Source organism: Chiloscyllium punctatum, chromosome 2 (genome assembly GCF_047496795.1).
Source record: "Chiloscyllium punctatum isolate Juve2018m chromosome 2, sChiPun1.3, whole genome shotgun sequence".
Lineage (NCBI taxonomy): Eukaryota > Metazoa > Chordata > Chondrichthyes > Orectolobiformes > Hemiscylliidae > Chiloscyllium > Chiloscyllium punctatum.
In genome coordinates this window covers 98,329,471-98,344,571 of record NC_092740.1, presented here as the reverse complement: position 1 = coordinate 98,344,571, position 15,101 = coordinate 98,329,471, and the positions used below count along the sequence as shown (strand labels likewise).

General features: G+C 37.9%; 1 protein-coding gene across 1 annotated transcript; it reads right to left on the bottom strand.

Annotated features, from left to right (window-relative positions):
• Window positions 1–5,716: 5,716 nt before the first annotated feature.
• Window positions 5,717–13,299, bottom strand: nxnl2 (nucleoredoxin like 2). The gene is made up of 2 exons (XM_072586276.1): window positions 12,900–13,299; window positions 5,717–6,151 (listed from the first exon to the last, which is right to left on the bottom strand). Exons 1-2 carry the CDS (start codon window positions 13,199–13,201, stop codon window positions 5,980–5,982), a joined length of 474 nt encoding a protein of 157 aa, XP_072442377.1. The 5' UTR covers window positions 13,202–13,299; the 3' UTR covers window positions 5,717–5,979.
• Between the last annotated feature and the right edge of the window lie 1,802 nt (window positions 13,300–15,101).

Sequence of the window (15,101 nt, the reverse complement as noted above, 5' to 3'; positions counted from 1 at the left end):
TTAAGAAACATTAGACTTATTCACCTTGGATCACACAAGCTTAAGAGGTGACGTTTTTGCGATGTTCAAAATTATGAAGAACTTTGACAGGATAAAGAGGGATATTCTGTTTCCACCAGTTAGTATATCAATATGTAGGGGGTCACAATTTCAAGATTGTCAGCAAAAGAGCTAGCATTGAGGAGAAATGTCTTTATGCAGAAAATTGTTAAGATTTGGACTATGCTGCCTGGGACAGTGGTGGAGGTGGATTCCATAGGAGTTTTCAAAAAGGAGACCTGGATGCATATTTGAAAGTGATGACATTATGGCTATGGGACAGGGTTGGAGAATTGGACTAGCTGGGTAGCTCTTTTGGGAGTCAGTAAAGACATGATGGGCCCAATGGCCTCTTTCTGTACAAATCATTCTGCTATAATGTGACAGCTGTGTTCCTCTGCGACTTCACACAGCAGAAAATCACGCTATGGAAAACCACCTTGGAAAATCATGCTGTAGAAGATCGCTAAGAAAATTGCTATACCGATTCAGTGGAAAGTTTGCTTTATCCAAACAACATCCACAGCTCATCAGTTTCGTTATAGCAAATTCACACTGATGAAACATGTGTTATAGCAGAACGACCGGTACTGTAAATTTCCACTATTCCAAGGTCCTGATGGACACTTGCTTCAGGCAGCTGTCACAGAGGCACAATAAGAAGGTAACTGTTTAAGACTTTTCAACCATGGTATATCAAGGGGCAGGAAACTGTGGAGAACCCGTTGGTCTATATGCATGAATGAACGTATGAGTGATTTGTAAAAAAGGTTTTGAACAAAAAGTTAAATGTCAGTCAGATGGATCAGATGTGAAAGATGTTATAAACTGCAAGATAGCCTTGGACTTCACCCTCCCTCAACAATAATTTACTTATTTTGTCCTGATATCTATTTCAGAATCATGAATAATTTTTTTCCAATATGAGCATCAGCTGGATTAATTGTATAACAACTGCAAATATAAATCCATTTATCTCTTGAGAATAGACTTGTACTGGTGTGAATAAATTGATTTGAATAAATTTCACTGCACAGATCTAAGATAATAGTTAGTGTATAAATGTTATGAGTGGTTATACCCTTCTACCTGTTGTAAGGACTACATGTTATAATTGCAAATATAACAAGAAAATTGAAGGTTGAATTAGATTCTTTTTTGAAGGATAAGTAGAACTGAGTGATTCTGTCTGGCTTTGATACTTTTGGGATGTGGGATCATGTTCAAATAACAACTGAAATCGGTGAGTGGCAAAAATAGCCTCTTTATTCAGCAATCACAGCACAAGTTGGAGGTGGCAACAGAATCCCAAAATACAGTTCTTATAAAAGCCCCTTGATACACAGTTCTTATATATCATTACTACAGTGTTACATTTTTCACCTATAGTACACAAAAGTTTGAAGGGCTTCTGTCCTGGAAGAAAAATGTGCTAACTGCTGGCTGCTACTTCTGATAGGATGTCAGTCCAGATTGCTCGCATACTTAGAGGTGTTAGTTCTTTTGACTTTAAATTAGTATATGTTAGTTAAAATAGTAGGCCTTTTTCTCTAAATAAGTTAGAAACCATTCTAAAAGAATAAAGAATATTAAACTGATTACTGCAGCTGTGTGGTGAGATTTATTTACTATTTGCCGGTATCACTTTCATTCATTCACGCAAATGCTGCCAAGTCAGTTAGTTTCTTAAAGGGATAATGGCCCATTTAAAAGGTATTTAACAGGTAATGTTTTGTGGACACTTGTTGGGGATGGTACTGTTCTGTATGCTAAGTTAAACACTGTTTGTAAAAGTGGTTAATAAAGTGTGGAAATGCAGTGATGGGTTTGAAAGGATTGTTCTTAAACTTGGATATAACAGAATTGTGGTTTTGTAAATGATTAAAAGAAACTATGTTGTAGTAAATAACGGGTTACTAAAGGGTTATGAATGAATGAATGGGAACCCAGTTATAATGAATATAGCGAGCTGGTGAGTGAGTTAATAAAGATGGCCTATGATACAACATCAGGGCAGTGGGGTGGCTAGCACTGCTACCTCACAGCACCAGGGTCCCAGGTTCAATTCCAGCCTTGAGCAATTGTCTGTGTGAAGTTTGCACATTCGCCCCTTGTCTGCATGGGTTTCCTCCCACAATCCAAAGATGTGCAGGGCAGGTGAATTGGCCATTCTAAATTGTGTGGGTTACTGTGCAGGGCTAGTCGTTCATCTGTTGATGCACTCACTCATGTAAGATAGTTAATCCTTTTTGCTACATTTAAAAGTGGTACAAGCCTCACACAAATTGCTGTTCTGTCAGGTCAGCCAGAAAAGCCTGTTTTTTCAAATTGCATGAACGGAGATCTAAATGGTCATTTTCACAAAGAAACAATTTATCAAGGTTTTGTGTTTCCTTTTTTTTTGCTTTATCCATTCCATAAATTGTATTTGAGTTTCCCCATTAATAACACAGTTTCAGGACAAAAGAAAACTCAGCAATCTTTATTTTAAATTCATTCACAGGGTATGGGAGTTGCTGGTAAGTCCAGCATTTACTGGACATCTCCAATTGCCATCTTCTGGAGTTGCTTCCTCAGCGATATAGAGAAGAGTCAAGATTCAGTCCAGAGTAATAGCTTAAACCTGCATTTAATAATCTGATTTTGCCATGTTAGAAGATAAAGTTGTCATAATAAATAAGTTTTTGTTATTTTTTATTAATGAAACCTGGTGAGTTTCTAATATCTTAGATTGTGGTCGCAGCTAGGCATTAATAATCCAAGAGATTAATTAACTTGGTCATACTTCATATTTGTGACAACTTGTGTAACGGAGCGACTTAATTTCTAGGATACTATTTCACCAGGGAAACACATTACTTTTTCCTTTCAAATATAGATTGCTAGCCTTTGTTTTTTCTTCTTTGAATTTCCAGCACTGCTCTTTTTTTTAAGAAATCTATTATAATAACAGCCGTTCATCTACTCTTAAACAGTTAATGATGTAACTTTTAAAGTGTCGGTTATTTGTAACATATTAGTGACTGTATTTAAAAACAATTAACTTCATGCATGATGATCTGGAATATCCAGAGTGCTTAATGCAGCACTAGAGATTTTCTTTCACTTTATATAACAATTCTTTTGAGGAAAAAATAATCATTCTACATTTGGCATGAAACTAGTTAACACAGATTTTCTTCTCCTGATCTATTCAAGTTTTCAGCAAAGTAATTGTTTCAAGAATCTGCATCGGTACACAAATGTCATGTCATGCCCAGTGGAGCTGGTTTTGAATGGTTACTGGGCATATTTGCTTGGGAGAGGATGCTGTTGTTGAATCACTTTTCTTGCAACAGAATTTCGAGGATTTTGCAAACGCACCATTAATGGTACTACTACATTTTTTAGATCTGCCCGATATAGGTTATTCAAGCATCAAAAGCATGTTGGAGCACAGCGTCACTGCTACTTGGTAAACTACCTGATTTTAGTTCACACCAAACGTTAAGTAGATTGAAGCAATGATGAATTTTACTATGTGTTTGTCTTCACTAACAGTAGACTCACAACATCTGAACAGTGGTTCATGTTCTCCAGGATCTTGCCACTGATCTTAATCCATTTGTTTTTGCTGGGGTTGGATTTTGTTGTAAATACTCTTTACAAAAAGACATGCATTTTCCAGTTGTTTGTGAAAAGCTCACGTTCTTCTTTGATTCAGAAGGAGTTAAAAAAAAGACGTTACTTTGAGTAGACACTTGATTCATTTAACTCAACAGACAAACTTTTGATTTTAATCTTTAAGCCACTTTATTGAACAGTAACATAAAATATACAAAGCAGATAAGTTAGGAACAAGTTCACCTAGTTAAATGGTTATGTCACAATTTATTTCCTTCCATATAATAACAGAAACACTGAACATGCTTACTATCCCCAATGAATGAGTTGACTTGCATTGTAAAGCTGCTCCAATACATTCAGTCAGAAATCACAGCATTTAATTTTTCATCTTAATATAATGCTTTTATGACCTGCCTGCAGAAGATATGATTTTTTTGGTGTGATCTCATGTTTGAATGTCTAAGTCCCTCTTCCACTCTGCTTGCCTCACAAATCAATAAGCAATCAATCAATTGGGTTCCAACACAAAGGAGCTGTCTTTCTGAATGCCAAGGAAATTAAGTTAAGTTTTATATTTAGCATGGGACTTGTACTTTTTGTCAGAGAACATATATTTTAAAAATAAAAGCTTGATAATACACAATTTACAGAGAAACAACTTAAAAGTAACCCTTTTCTAATTTCTTCCTGTGGAAAAAAAATATCAGGCGCTCCAGAAACACTTCACTTAACCTTTCTATTTTCCACTTCGGTTTTCCACATCATATTTATTTGTATTATAAGCTTCAGTTTTGTCATGACTACTTTTAATCTCTACTCATCCTAAAAGTTCATATTTGTGTAGATTATGTTCTAGTTCTACAATCCAATTAAAGATTAGTCAGTATTGTGCCTAACCTTGTACCTCAAAATAGATTAAGATCTGCAATATTCTTGAGTTTGCACACACGTCTTATTCAAAGTTCTGAAAAGAACATTATGACAGCAGATTAAAAGCAGGCCAATTTTAAAATGATAGCGATATACACTACCTTACTATTCAAATCATAGAACCCTTACAAGTGTGGAAACAGGCCATTTGGCCCTATGGATCCACACCGACCCTCCAAAGAGCATCCCACCCAGAGCCATGCCCCTATCCTATCCCTGCATTTCCTATGGCTTCCACCTTGCTTGAATATTATGGGCAATTTAGCATGGTCAATCCACCTAACTTGCACATTTTTGGACTTTGGGAGGAAACTGGAGCACCTAGCAGAAACCCACAGACATGGGGAGAACATGCAAGCTCCGAGGGCAGAATTGAATGCAGTCCCTGGTGCTTGAGGCACCGTGCTGCTGATCATAGAACACAGAACATCACAGCAAAGTACAGGCCCTTCGGCCCTTGATTGTTCCACAGCTCAATCTGAAACCTCTCTATCCTACACTATTCAATTTTCATTCATATGTTTATCCAACGCCCTTAAGGTTGGCGAGTCTACTACTGTTGCAGGCAGTGCATTCCACACCCTACTACTCTGAGTAAAGAAACTACCTCCAACATCTGTCCTATATCCATCACCCCTCAATTTAAAGCTGTTCCCTCGTGCCAACCATTATCATCTGGAAAAAAAGGCTCTCACTGTCCATCCACTGATATATCTTATATGTTACAATTAAGTCACCTCTCAACCTTCTTCTCTCGAACAAAAAAACAGCCTCAAGTCCCTCAAGCCTTTCCCTCCATACCAGGCAACATCCTAGTAAATCTCCTCTGAACCCTTTCCAAAGCTTTCACACACTTCCTATAATGCAGTGACCAGAATTGTACGCAATATTCCAAGTGTGGCCGTACCAGAGTTTTGTACAGCAGCAGAATGACCTTGTGGTTCTAAAACTCTCCTTCTACCAATAAAGCTAACGCACCATACGCCTTCTTAACAACCCTATCAACCTGGGTGACAACTTTCAGGGATCTATGTAAAAGATCTCTCTGCTCATCTATATACCAAGAATCTTACTATTAGCCCAGTACTCTGCATTCCTGTTGCTCCTTCCATCAATTTAACAAAAACTCAAAAACAAAATATTAGGATTAAAATGTCTTTAATTGAAAAAAGGTTACATAGCTATGCAGTACAAATATTTGCCTATTTTTATAATGCATACATTTGAACAGTCTGCAAAATGATTACAATTGCATAGTTTGTTCGATTTGGTTATAGAGCTTTATTTTAAATAAGAATATACATGGAAAGCTAGCGTTTCCCTTTGTTTCAAAACTATGCTTCAACATTAAAAATTACATTCAAATGTCACTAGTATTCACTATAATCTATTTCATGTCAGCTTTCAATCAACTGAAAAGTTTTGGAAAATTTCTGCCACCTCGATCCAGTTCCTGAAGCATGCCATGCCATGATCTCGTATCTGTTTACGACCTTTGTCAGTGATGACATCCCCATTCTGTTTTACAATCACCAGTTTTGGAATAGCTGTTATGCAGTATTTCTTCTTCAATTCTCTGACACAGGGAAAAAAAAATTATCAATTAAGCAGGTAACAAAGCAACCTCTTTATAATTTTCTTTGCTGTCACTTCTACCTTCTAACCTATTTTGAAAACACCACAACTTTTAATTTGTGCTTTCCTTTATGATTGATCAGCCATACTTGAACAGCTCTAAGAAAGCTGTCAAAGAGCTAGTAACATTGAAACAAGATGTCTTTAAGGAGCAAGTACAGAACCAACTGGTTAAGTTGAGGAGATTAAAGAAAAGGTATAATCACACTTCTGAAGACTTCAAATAGTGAATGAGGGATTAAAAGTAAGAGTAACAGATTGAGGCACAGAAAAGTGAAGAAGAAATCTGCAGGGAAATCAGGTGAAATGAAATTTAACAACACTGTTTTGAAAATTTCAATAACCCAGTAGCCACACCTCAACCTGTCTTTAATATTAAGAGTTTGCCTTTTGTCTGGATTCCTTCACCAAATGAGTTTCTTACATTTACCTAACACATCCCTTTATCATTTTGATTAGATCACGCATACTCCATATAATTCCAAAGAATACAAGTCACGTTTGTAACACCTAGGCTTTAAACCTCAATATTCTCTTAGCAATTCAGCATTTAATCCCCTTTAATAGATGCGAGGTGCTTCATTTTGGGAAAGCAAATCTTAGCAGGACTTATACACTGAATGGTAAGGTCCTAGGGAGTGTTGCTGAACACAGAGACCCTGGAGTGCAGGTTCATAGCAGGAAAGTAGAGCCACAGGTAGATTGGAGAGTCAAGGCGACATTTGGTATGCTTTCCTTCATTGGTAAGGAGTATTGTGTAGATGATTGGAAGGCTGTACAGGACATTGGTTAGGCCACTTTTGGAATGGGTATATGAATAGAAAGGGTTTGGAGCGATATGGGCCAGGTGCTGGCAGGTGGAACTAGATTGGGTTGGGATATCTGGTCAGCATGGATGAGTTGAACCGAAGGGTCTGTTTCTGTGCTGTACAGCTCTATACTCTAAGTCTAATACATTTGTCCTGAGGTTTGGTGTAGTACATAGTCTCTCTTTAGTCAATCTAGACAGAGTCTGGCAAAGGCTCTGTCAAACATATATGAAGTGAAACTTAAGCAAAATGTCTTGACGTTTCAGTTTCAACTCCTTACAAAAATGATTAATATTCTACCGGATTTTCAGATTGTTCTTCATGCCTAAGCAAATTGTATTTTCCTGCAGCTCACCATTTGCTTTTATTATCTACCTACATGGATACTCAGATGTTTTTGTTTCTCTAATTTTGTCACCCACTAACTCAAATATATTCATATTCATCTCATTGTGGGTTGCTCATCAGCATTCACAGCAACATTTCATGGGTGGATTTACAACTGGATGGCCATCTTGCTGCTACACTCTCTCATTTATCCCTGCTAAGGCAGGCAACTATACATTGTGTAGGTAGAACAATGCATATACTAGTGACTAGTTTCTCTTGTAGATCTGGAGTGGGACTTAAATGTGATGCCACATGGTCCAGTCAGATGTTCTACCACTCTAGCCACTATACAACAGTCATTACATTAGAAAAGTACTTAATTGGTGTAACGTACTTTAGTCATAAAAGATGCTCTACAAATACAATTATTTTCTTTTTGTACAACCTTCTGTACTTAGTATTATTGGCTAAGTGTCATTTGTAAAATTCAATGTAACTGCCTATTCTTTTATCTAAATTATGAAAAAATATGGTGAAAAGCTACAACTCTGACACAAATCCTCAATAATCAGTACTTGCTATATCGTGCCAAAGAATATTTCCTTTACCCCTACTTCTGTTTTATGCTATTGAACCTCTTGCATGGAATCCTTGTAAATACATTTTGGAAGTTCAGATGGTCATGATCCACAGTCAATTCCTTATGCATTCAACTACTTTAGTCTGACAAGACCTGACCCTTTCATTCCAATTCTTTAATCAGTTCATGCTTTTCCAAGTGCTTAGTTAATGTGTCTTTGCTGATTGTGAGTGGATGTGAATGAATGCTGGGATTGTTCCTTAAAATGTTCAGATTAACTAATTTGGTTACAGGAGATTATCTAAACAAAGTGGGCAATATGTTCTGTCTCCATGTATTACAATAATAATTCAAAAGTAACTTGCTGTAAAATTCTTGCACACACAGTTTGCAGTGTTATAGAATGCTCTAATAAATATTTCTTTTTAGAAGGCAGGTCAAAGGCATTGTAAGATAAAAAAAGACTGAAGTAGTGGCCAGTGATCATCAATTAATTAGTTAATTCCAATAATTAAATAATTATTGAAAGCATGTAGGGAGAGATTGAAATTTAGTTTTTATGTAAAAAGAGTTGCTAGGGTACCTAACACATGACAGTAAAAGCAGTTTGATGAATTACAAATTTTAACGAAAACTGAGTCAATTGTTACCCATGAAAATCAGTACGATAGCAAAATAAGCAAAGGATGATGCAAGGAAATTCTAAGGTCAAGGGAGTGTGTATTTAGTCTCTTTTGTAGACATTCCAGAGGTTGTAACCATACACTGCTTCTTAAGTGTCAGGATTGGGGACATCTGGATTGGACGGAAGAAGCTGCCAGAGATCATGTTATTTTTGGGAACCAATTACATGGTGAGGTAGTTGTAGAACACAATGGTTGCATTCTTGTGCAACCCGTATTACAGAAAAATCCCATTTTAGAAACAGTGCTTAAGTGCTGGTGATGTAATCGCTTTACAGCCAACACACATTTTAAAAGTTCATGCTTTAGAAATAGTGTCCCCAGTTCATCAATCACATTACAGCAAATTTGCATTAAAGAAACGTGCATTACAGCATTACGACCTATACAGATGTAGATCCAATCTATGACACTGATTTCCATTTAATTTCCACGGGGGTGAAAGAAATATTTAAAGATCAGAACTTTAACAGGCAATTAAAAAAGGAGGTTAAGAAAATCCTCAATGTTGCCAGCGGTATTAAGAACAAAACCAATGAATCATTTTTGGTTAGAAAACAGTTTATTTCTTGTCTCAAGTATCTACCATGTCTTAGTGGTAATCCTCATGCCCAACTCAGGTGGTTGTGATTTGAGCACATAATTCCACCTGGCACCTCAGCATAATGCTGAAGGAGTGCTGCACTGATGGAGGTGCCATCTTTCAGATAATTAAATAATTATTGAAAGCATGCAGGGAGAGATTGAGATTCAGTTTTTATGTAAAAAGAGTTGCTAGGGTACCTAACACATGGCAGTAAAAGTAGTTTCCATAAAAGCTTTAAGGATTTGCAAGAAAAAACATTAAATTTTCAGGAAATGAAACTAAGTAGATAGTTCTTTCAGGGGGCTGACAGATGCAATGAACCAAATGCATATTTTTGCACAGTAAGGTCAAAGATCGTAGAAATAACCGAATTATATTCATTTTCTATTATATTAGATTCAAAAACCATTATTGAAATCATCTTATTCATCATTCTCTTTAGAAATAATTTTACTTAAGAGTCAGTGTGGATTGTTAATTGTATAAATTAAGATTAAATGCATGAGCGGGGGAGTGTGCTGCAATCATTGGATAGTATATGAGCACATAAAGATAAATCAGCGGTTGGGTTTAGAGTTAGGAGCTGTACATTTACAATATTTCACTTTGTAAATACATTTATCACTGTGTAAAGATGCACCTGTCTCTTTCACAAATGAGCTGGAAGAAGCTTAATATGGATTACATTAAACCTCACCACCACTGTCAATCACTTATCCATCGAGAAAGTTCACCTGGATTCTTGCCCCCATCAGCAATAAGATAAAACGACAGTTTTTCAAAATTATTAACAAATTACCCCATTTACAGATTTATCATTTCAGGTTTCAGGTGAAAATGGGTTATTGAAATCACTACTCTTGTAGTTTTCTTTCCCCTCTCTGAACTAGTCGCCAATAGTTTGACACGCTTTCTCTCCTGATTTCCTCTCTTATATCAGAGCTATTCAAATGACACTTCACAGCTCTGAAATACAAGATAAACCTAAAGGATAGGAGGAAAAAAGAAGGCAGACTTGCATTTAAGTAGTCCTTTTAATTATCACTGGACATCTCAAAGCACTTTACTGTCATTGTGTACTTTTAAAGTGTAGTTACTGTTGTAATATAGAAAATCAGAAGAATGTAATGCCCTCATGAATAAGTAGGCAGATACAAACATGCAATTGCAACACAACTTAATGTAAGGTATGTAACATGTAAACTTAGAGTGGGTGTGAAATTATGTTAGATAAAATTCAAACTAGAAATTTGATTATTAGAAAATTCAAATTGTATTTCTGTGTCTTGGTTTCTCCTAGCCATCTTTACACCAAGGTGTTGCCACTAAATTCCACCTTTACTTGAGGAAAATCACCTATGCAGTCAATAGTATAGCTGAAATCAAACTCTGCTTATACGAGAAGCCCGCCTCCCTCTCAGTCAATGTATGTTAAGTTACTTAAATACTCAGTATGGCAATTTATCACAGTAAGTGAAAACACTAAATCCAGTGTACTTGTACCTTTCATTACTCTCCTAAAACAATTTTGCTGATAAATGTGTACATGTGTTAAGTGTGAATCAAAAGTTACAAAATAATTTAGAAAGTTACTTGACACAGATTTTAAAATAGTCTTATTAATTAAATCCGAAATGAATGTCAGGATGAAAACACATCTATGAAATACCTTTAGGATAGGCTAGGGTTCTGACTGATACTTCAGGAAAACATTTCTAAAAAATGTAGATTAGAATCAATCTGAACATTATGGCAAGGGCAGTCTCACACAGGGCATCTCACACCTTAAAATTTATTATCTGGGCTGACATGACACCAATTGTTAAAGTTCACTTGAGAATGTAACTTGAACAAAGTTCTGCAATTTACATATGAAAGAATTGAAATCTACATGTTCATTCTAGAAGGCAGCAAACTTCACAAACAATCCAGGTCTTTTTCAATACATAATTTCAGTTACATCACACTGTAAACTTTTGCTACAAATTCTGTGTCTTAGGATCTTATACACCATAACCACTTGATGAAGGAACAGCGCTGCGAAATCTAGTGCTTCCAAATAAACCTGTTGGGTTATAATCTGATGTTTGTGATTTTTAACTTTGCACACCCCAGTCCAACACTGGCATCTCCAAATACAACAAAATTCTTCAGCAGGAATAACCATCTCAATTCTAGATGAAAGAACTGATGTGTATCTGCTTTGTGATATAATTAAGAATTATAAAATAACACTTCAAAAATGCCAAATTCTAATGTGATACCTAATCTCTTAAGCGTAGGAAGATTTGTTTCAATGAAGATCATCAGTCAATAAGAGAAGCAATCCATCTCTGCTTGACCTTCAACAGTGTACTATCACTGAATCTCCCAATATCAATATCGTAGGGTCACCATTGAACTGGACCAGCCACACAAATACAGTAGCTACAATGGTCAGTGACTGGAAATTCTGCAGCAAATAACTCCCCAAAGTTCCCAAAGCCTCTCCACCACCAGAAGGCACAAGTCAGGAGTGTAATGAAATACTTGCCATTGTCTGGATGAGTGCAGCCTCAGCAATACTTAAGGTTGACACCATCAAGAGCAAAGCAGTCCACCTGATAGCTCCCCATCTTCCACATTCAACAATCACTTTATCAACCACTAGTACAAAGAAGCAGCAGTGAATACCATTTTGATGATGTAGCAACTCGCCAAGACTCTTACAGCAGCAGCAGCTTCTAAATTATGACCACTGCTGCCTAAAGAAAAGAACAGCACGTGTATGGGAACACTACCAAATGTAAATTCTTCTCCAAGTCATTCCTTCATGCTGTTCAATCCTAGAACTCCATCCCTTAACAGCACTGTGGTTATACCCGTACCTATGGATTGCAGTGATGCAAGGTGGCAGCTTAGTGTCACCTTCACCGGGACACTTACGGAGAGGCAATAAATTCAGCACTAGCTAGTGATGGCGACATCCTGTGAATAAATTTTAAAAACTCAAAGCTTTCATTTATGTATGTCACAGTACCCTTTCTACAGAAGATTAAATGAATTGTGTGGAGTCCATAATCAAACACATATGATTTGCAATATTATCTATAATATGCATTTGTTGAAGAGTTTTCTAAAGACATTTGTACTTTTAGTAGTTGTGGAAATTTTGTTCCAGAGAAATCTAGCAAAATCTCAAAAAAAAATTATGAGCAATTTAGTTGGTGCTACGAAAATATTTTTTATCGTACTTGGAGCCAAAACAGCTTCAATATCTAGAGATAGAAAGATAATTACCTGGAAACATGCAAATCGCTTCAGAAATCCGGCTGGATTAAGTTAGGGTCAGAGTTTTTCTCGACTTTCGCGATTTACATTGTTGCTTTGTGCTTGCATTGATTGAATAGTGACACAAAGTAATGGAAGAAGTGCATTACTCGCCGGTAGCTCAACACAGATTGCCCATCATGTCTTCAGGTTCGCCATGCCCGTCAAAGAACTACTCTTTCACCAGCTACAGGACAGGCAGAGATACTAAAATACAAGTTCTCTTGATCATCTCTCGACAGAAGCGGCATTGTCAGGGATCTAGTGATATGGGCATTTCCCAGTGACTGCGTGGGGGTGTCTAAGGATGGACATATTTAGGGGTTTTTTCCCCCACATATCTCCCCCCCAACCTCATATATTGCTCCTCCTTTAACATTAACTGTACTTACAGTTTGTACATATCATGCCAGGGCAGTGCCAGCCAGTCTCCGTGCATCGCTCCCATGTAGTTTACCATGTCATCTTCGCTCTTGTCTGAAGACACAAAGACAACCTCGAACTGCGCCGCGGGCTCGCTCTCCTGGACTAGCTCGGTGTAAAACTCACACAGCAGCGGTGTGAAATCACGACACGGTGGACACCAGCCCCCCGAAAAATAGATACCCACAACTTTATTTTTCAAGGCCTCCTCCGGATCCACCTCCTCCCCGTCTTTATTCACCAACGTATGACCCACGAACACCTCCACCATCCCTCCCCGCCGACAAAATATTAAACGCGAACAGCCACCGCAGTCGATCCAACCGCCGCTCTCGAGACCCGCGCGGCTCTGTGGGAAGGCAGGGGCTTCAGATAGCCCCACCCCCTTCTCCGTATTACCCTTGTCCAAAACGTCATCTTGCCCCGCCTCCGGTGCCGCCTAACTGTCGGTCCAGGGATTGCTGCGCGTGAGGTGTTACCGTCTATTGGAGAGCGTTCTTTCTATTGGCTAAGCATCTCAGATCGGAATCGGCGAGGTCCTGTTTATTCCGGTTTCTGTGGTTGATAGCTATTGTCTAATTAGACTATTGGTCTCAACAGATTGTGGAACATTCTGTTCACTCTGAACGCTGGAGATTTGGAATAGAATCAAACAAAAAAATGCTGGAGAAACTCAACATGACTGGCAGCATGTGTCGAAACAAGCGTTAATATGTCAAATTGAAAATTACTCGACTAAAGGGGTCTGGAAAAGTAAACTGTTTTATGTTATAAGAGGGAGGAGGAGGCAGTGATACTGTAGATATAAAAAGGTGCTACAGGAAAAAGCAAACAGATTGTTGATGGTAATTGAAAAGTGATATAGATGCAAAGGTGTTAAGAGGAGAAAATAGGTCAGCCCTGCAATCAAGGCAAGTGGAGGGTTATCAAAATAGAGATCATTTCACTGTAGTTGTTGAAATGACTCCATAAAGGCTGGTATCTGGTCACCAAGTTACCCTCTATTGACACGGGCAAATTAGATTAGATTCCCTACAGTGTGGAAACAGGCCCTTCGGCCCAACAAGTCCACACCGACCCTCCGAAGAGTAACCCACCCAGACCTATTTCCCTCTGACTCATGCATCTAACACTATGGGCAATTTAGCGTGGCCAATTCACCTTACCTGCACATCTTTGAATTGTGGGAGGAAACTGGAGCACCTGGAGAAAACCCACACAGACACAGGGAGAACATGCAAGTTCCACACAGACATGTCGCCCAAGGCTGGAATCGAACCTGGGACCCTGGTGCTGTACATGACACTGATCCAGCTAACTCAGAGTGAACACTACTCCTGTGTATTTTTTTCTCTATTTTACAGAACCTCTGACACTACCGCCCCCATGTTGTGTGTGTGCAGGTGTGAGATACAGTGAAAGACGCAAGGTGCACTAATCTTTATTCAGTTTCCACCACCAGGAAGAAAAGAAACACCCAAGTGGCCTGTGACAAGCAGTGCTCTTCACATCAAAGGGCAATGCTGCGTGATCAAACAGTGAAGGGGAGGGCAGGAATTAAATCAAAACACTCCTTTTTTTTCAGAGTGAACAGAACCTTTGATATGCCTGTTTATTTTTTCTTTTTTCTTCCATTACCTCCACACTACCGCCTAACTGTGGTAGTGCTTATTTTTTCCCCAGCACCCATATGTGTAGCAGGTGTGAGACACAGTGAAAGACACAAGGTGCACAAATCTTTATTCAAATTTCAACCACCAGGAAGAAAGGAAACACCTGATTGGACAGGCCCTTCTCATCAAAGAGCAATGTTGCGTGATCAAACAGTGAAGGGGAGGGCAGGGATTAAATCAAAACACTCATGTTTTTTTTCTCATAGTGAAGATGCCCCAATGTAACAGTGACCGTAATATGAATGAATTTTACATGCGGTTTGAGGGAGAGAGGAATGGGCCCAAAACTATTTGTGTTAATTTAAATAAACGTAATTTTGTGAGGATGAAAGCAATGCTGGCTACAGCTTTTGGCAAATACATTAAAGGAGATGTAAATATAAATGCAGTGGCAGACATTTAAGCTGATATTTCAAAATATACAGAATAAATATATTCTATTAAGTAAGAAAAATTCAAGGAGATGGGCCCAGCATCCATAGTTAACTAGAAATGCTC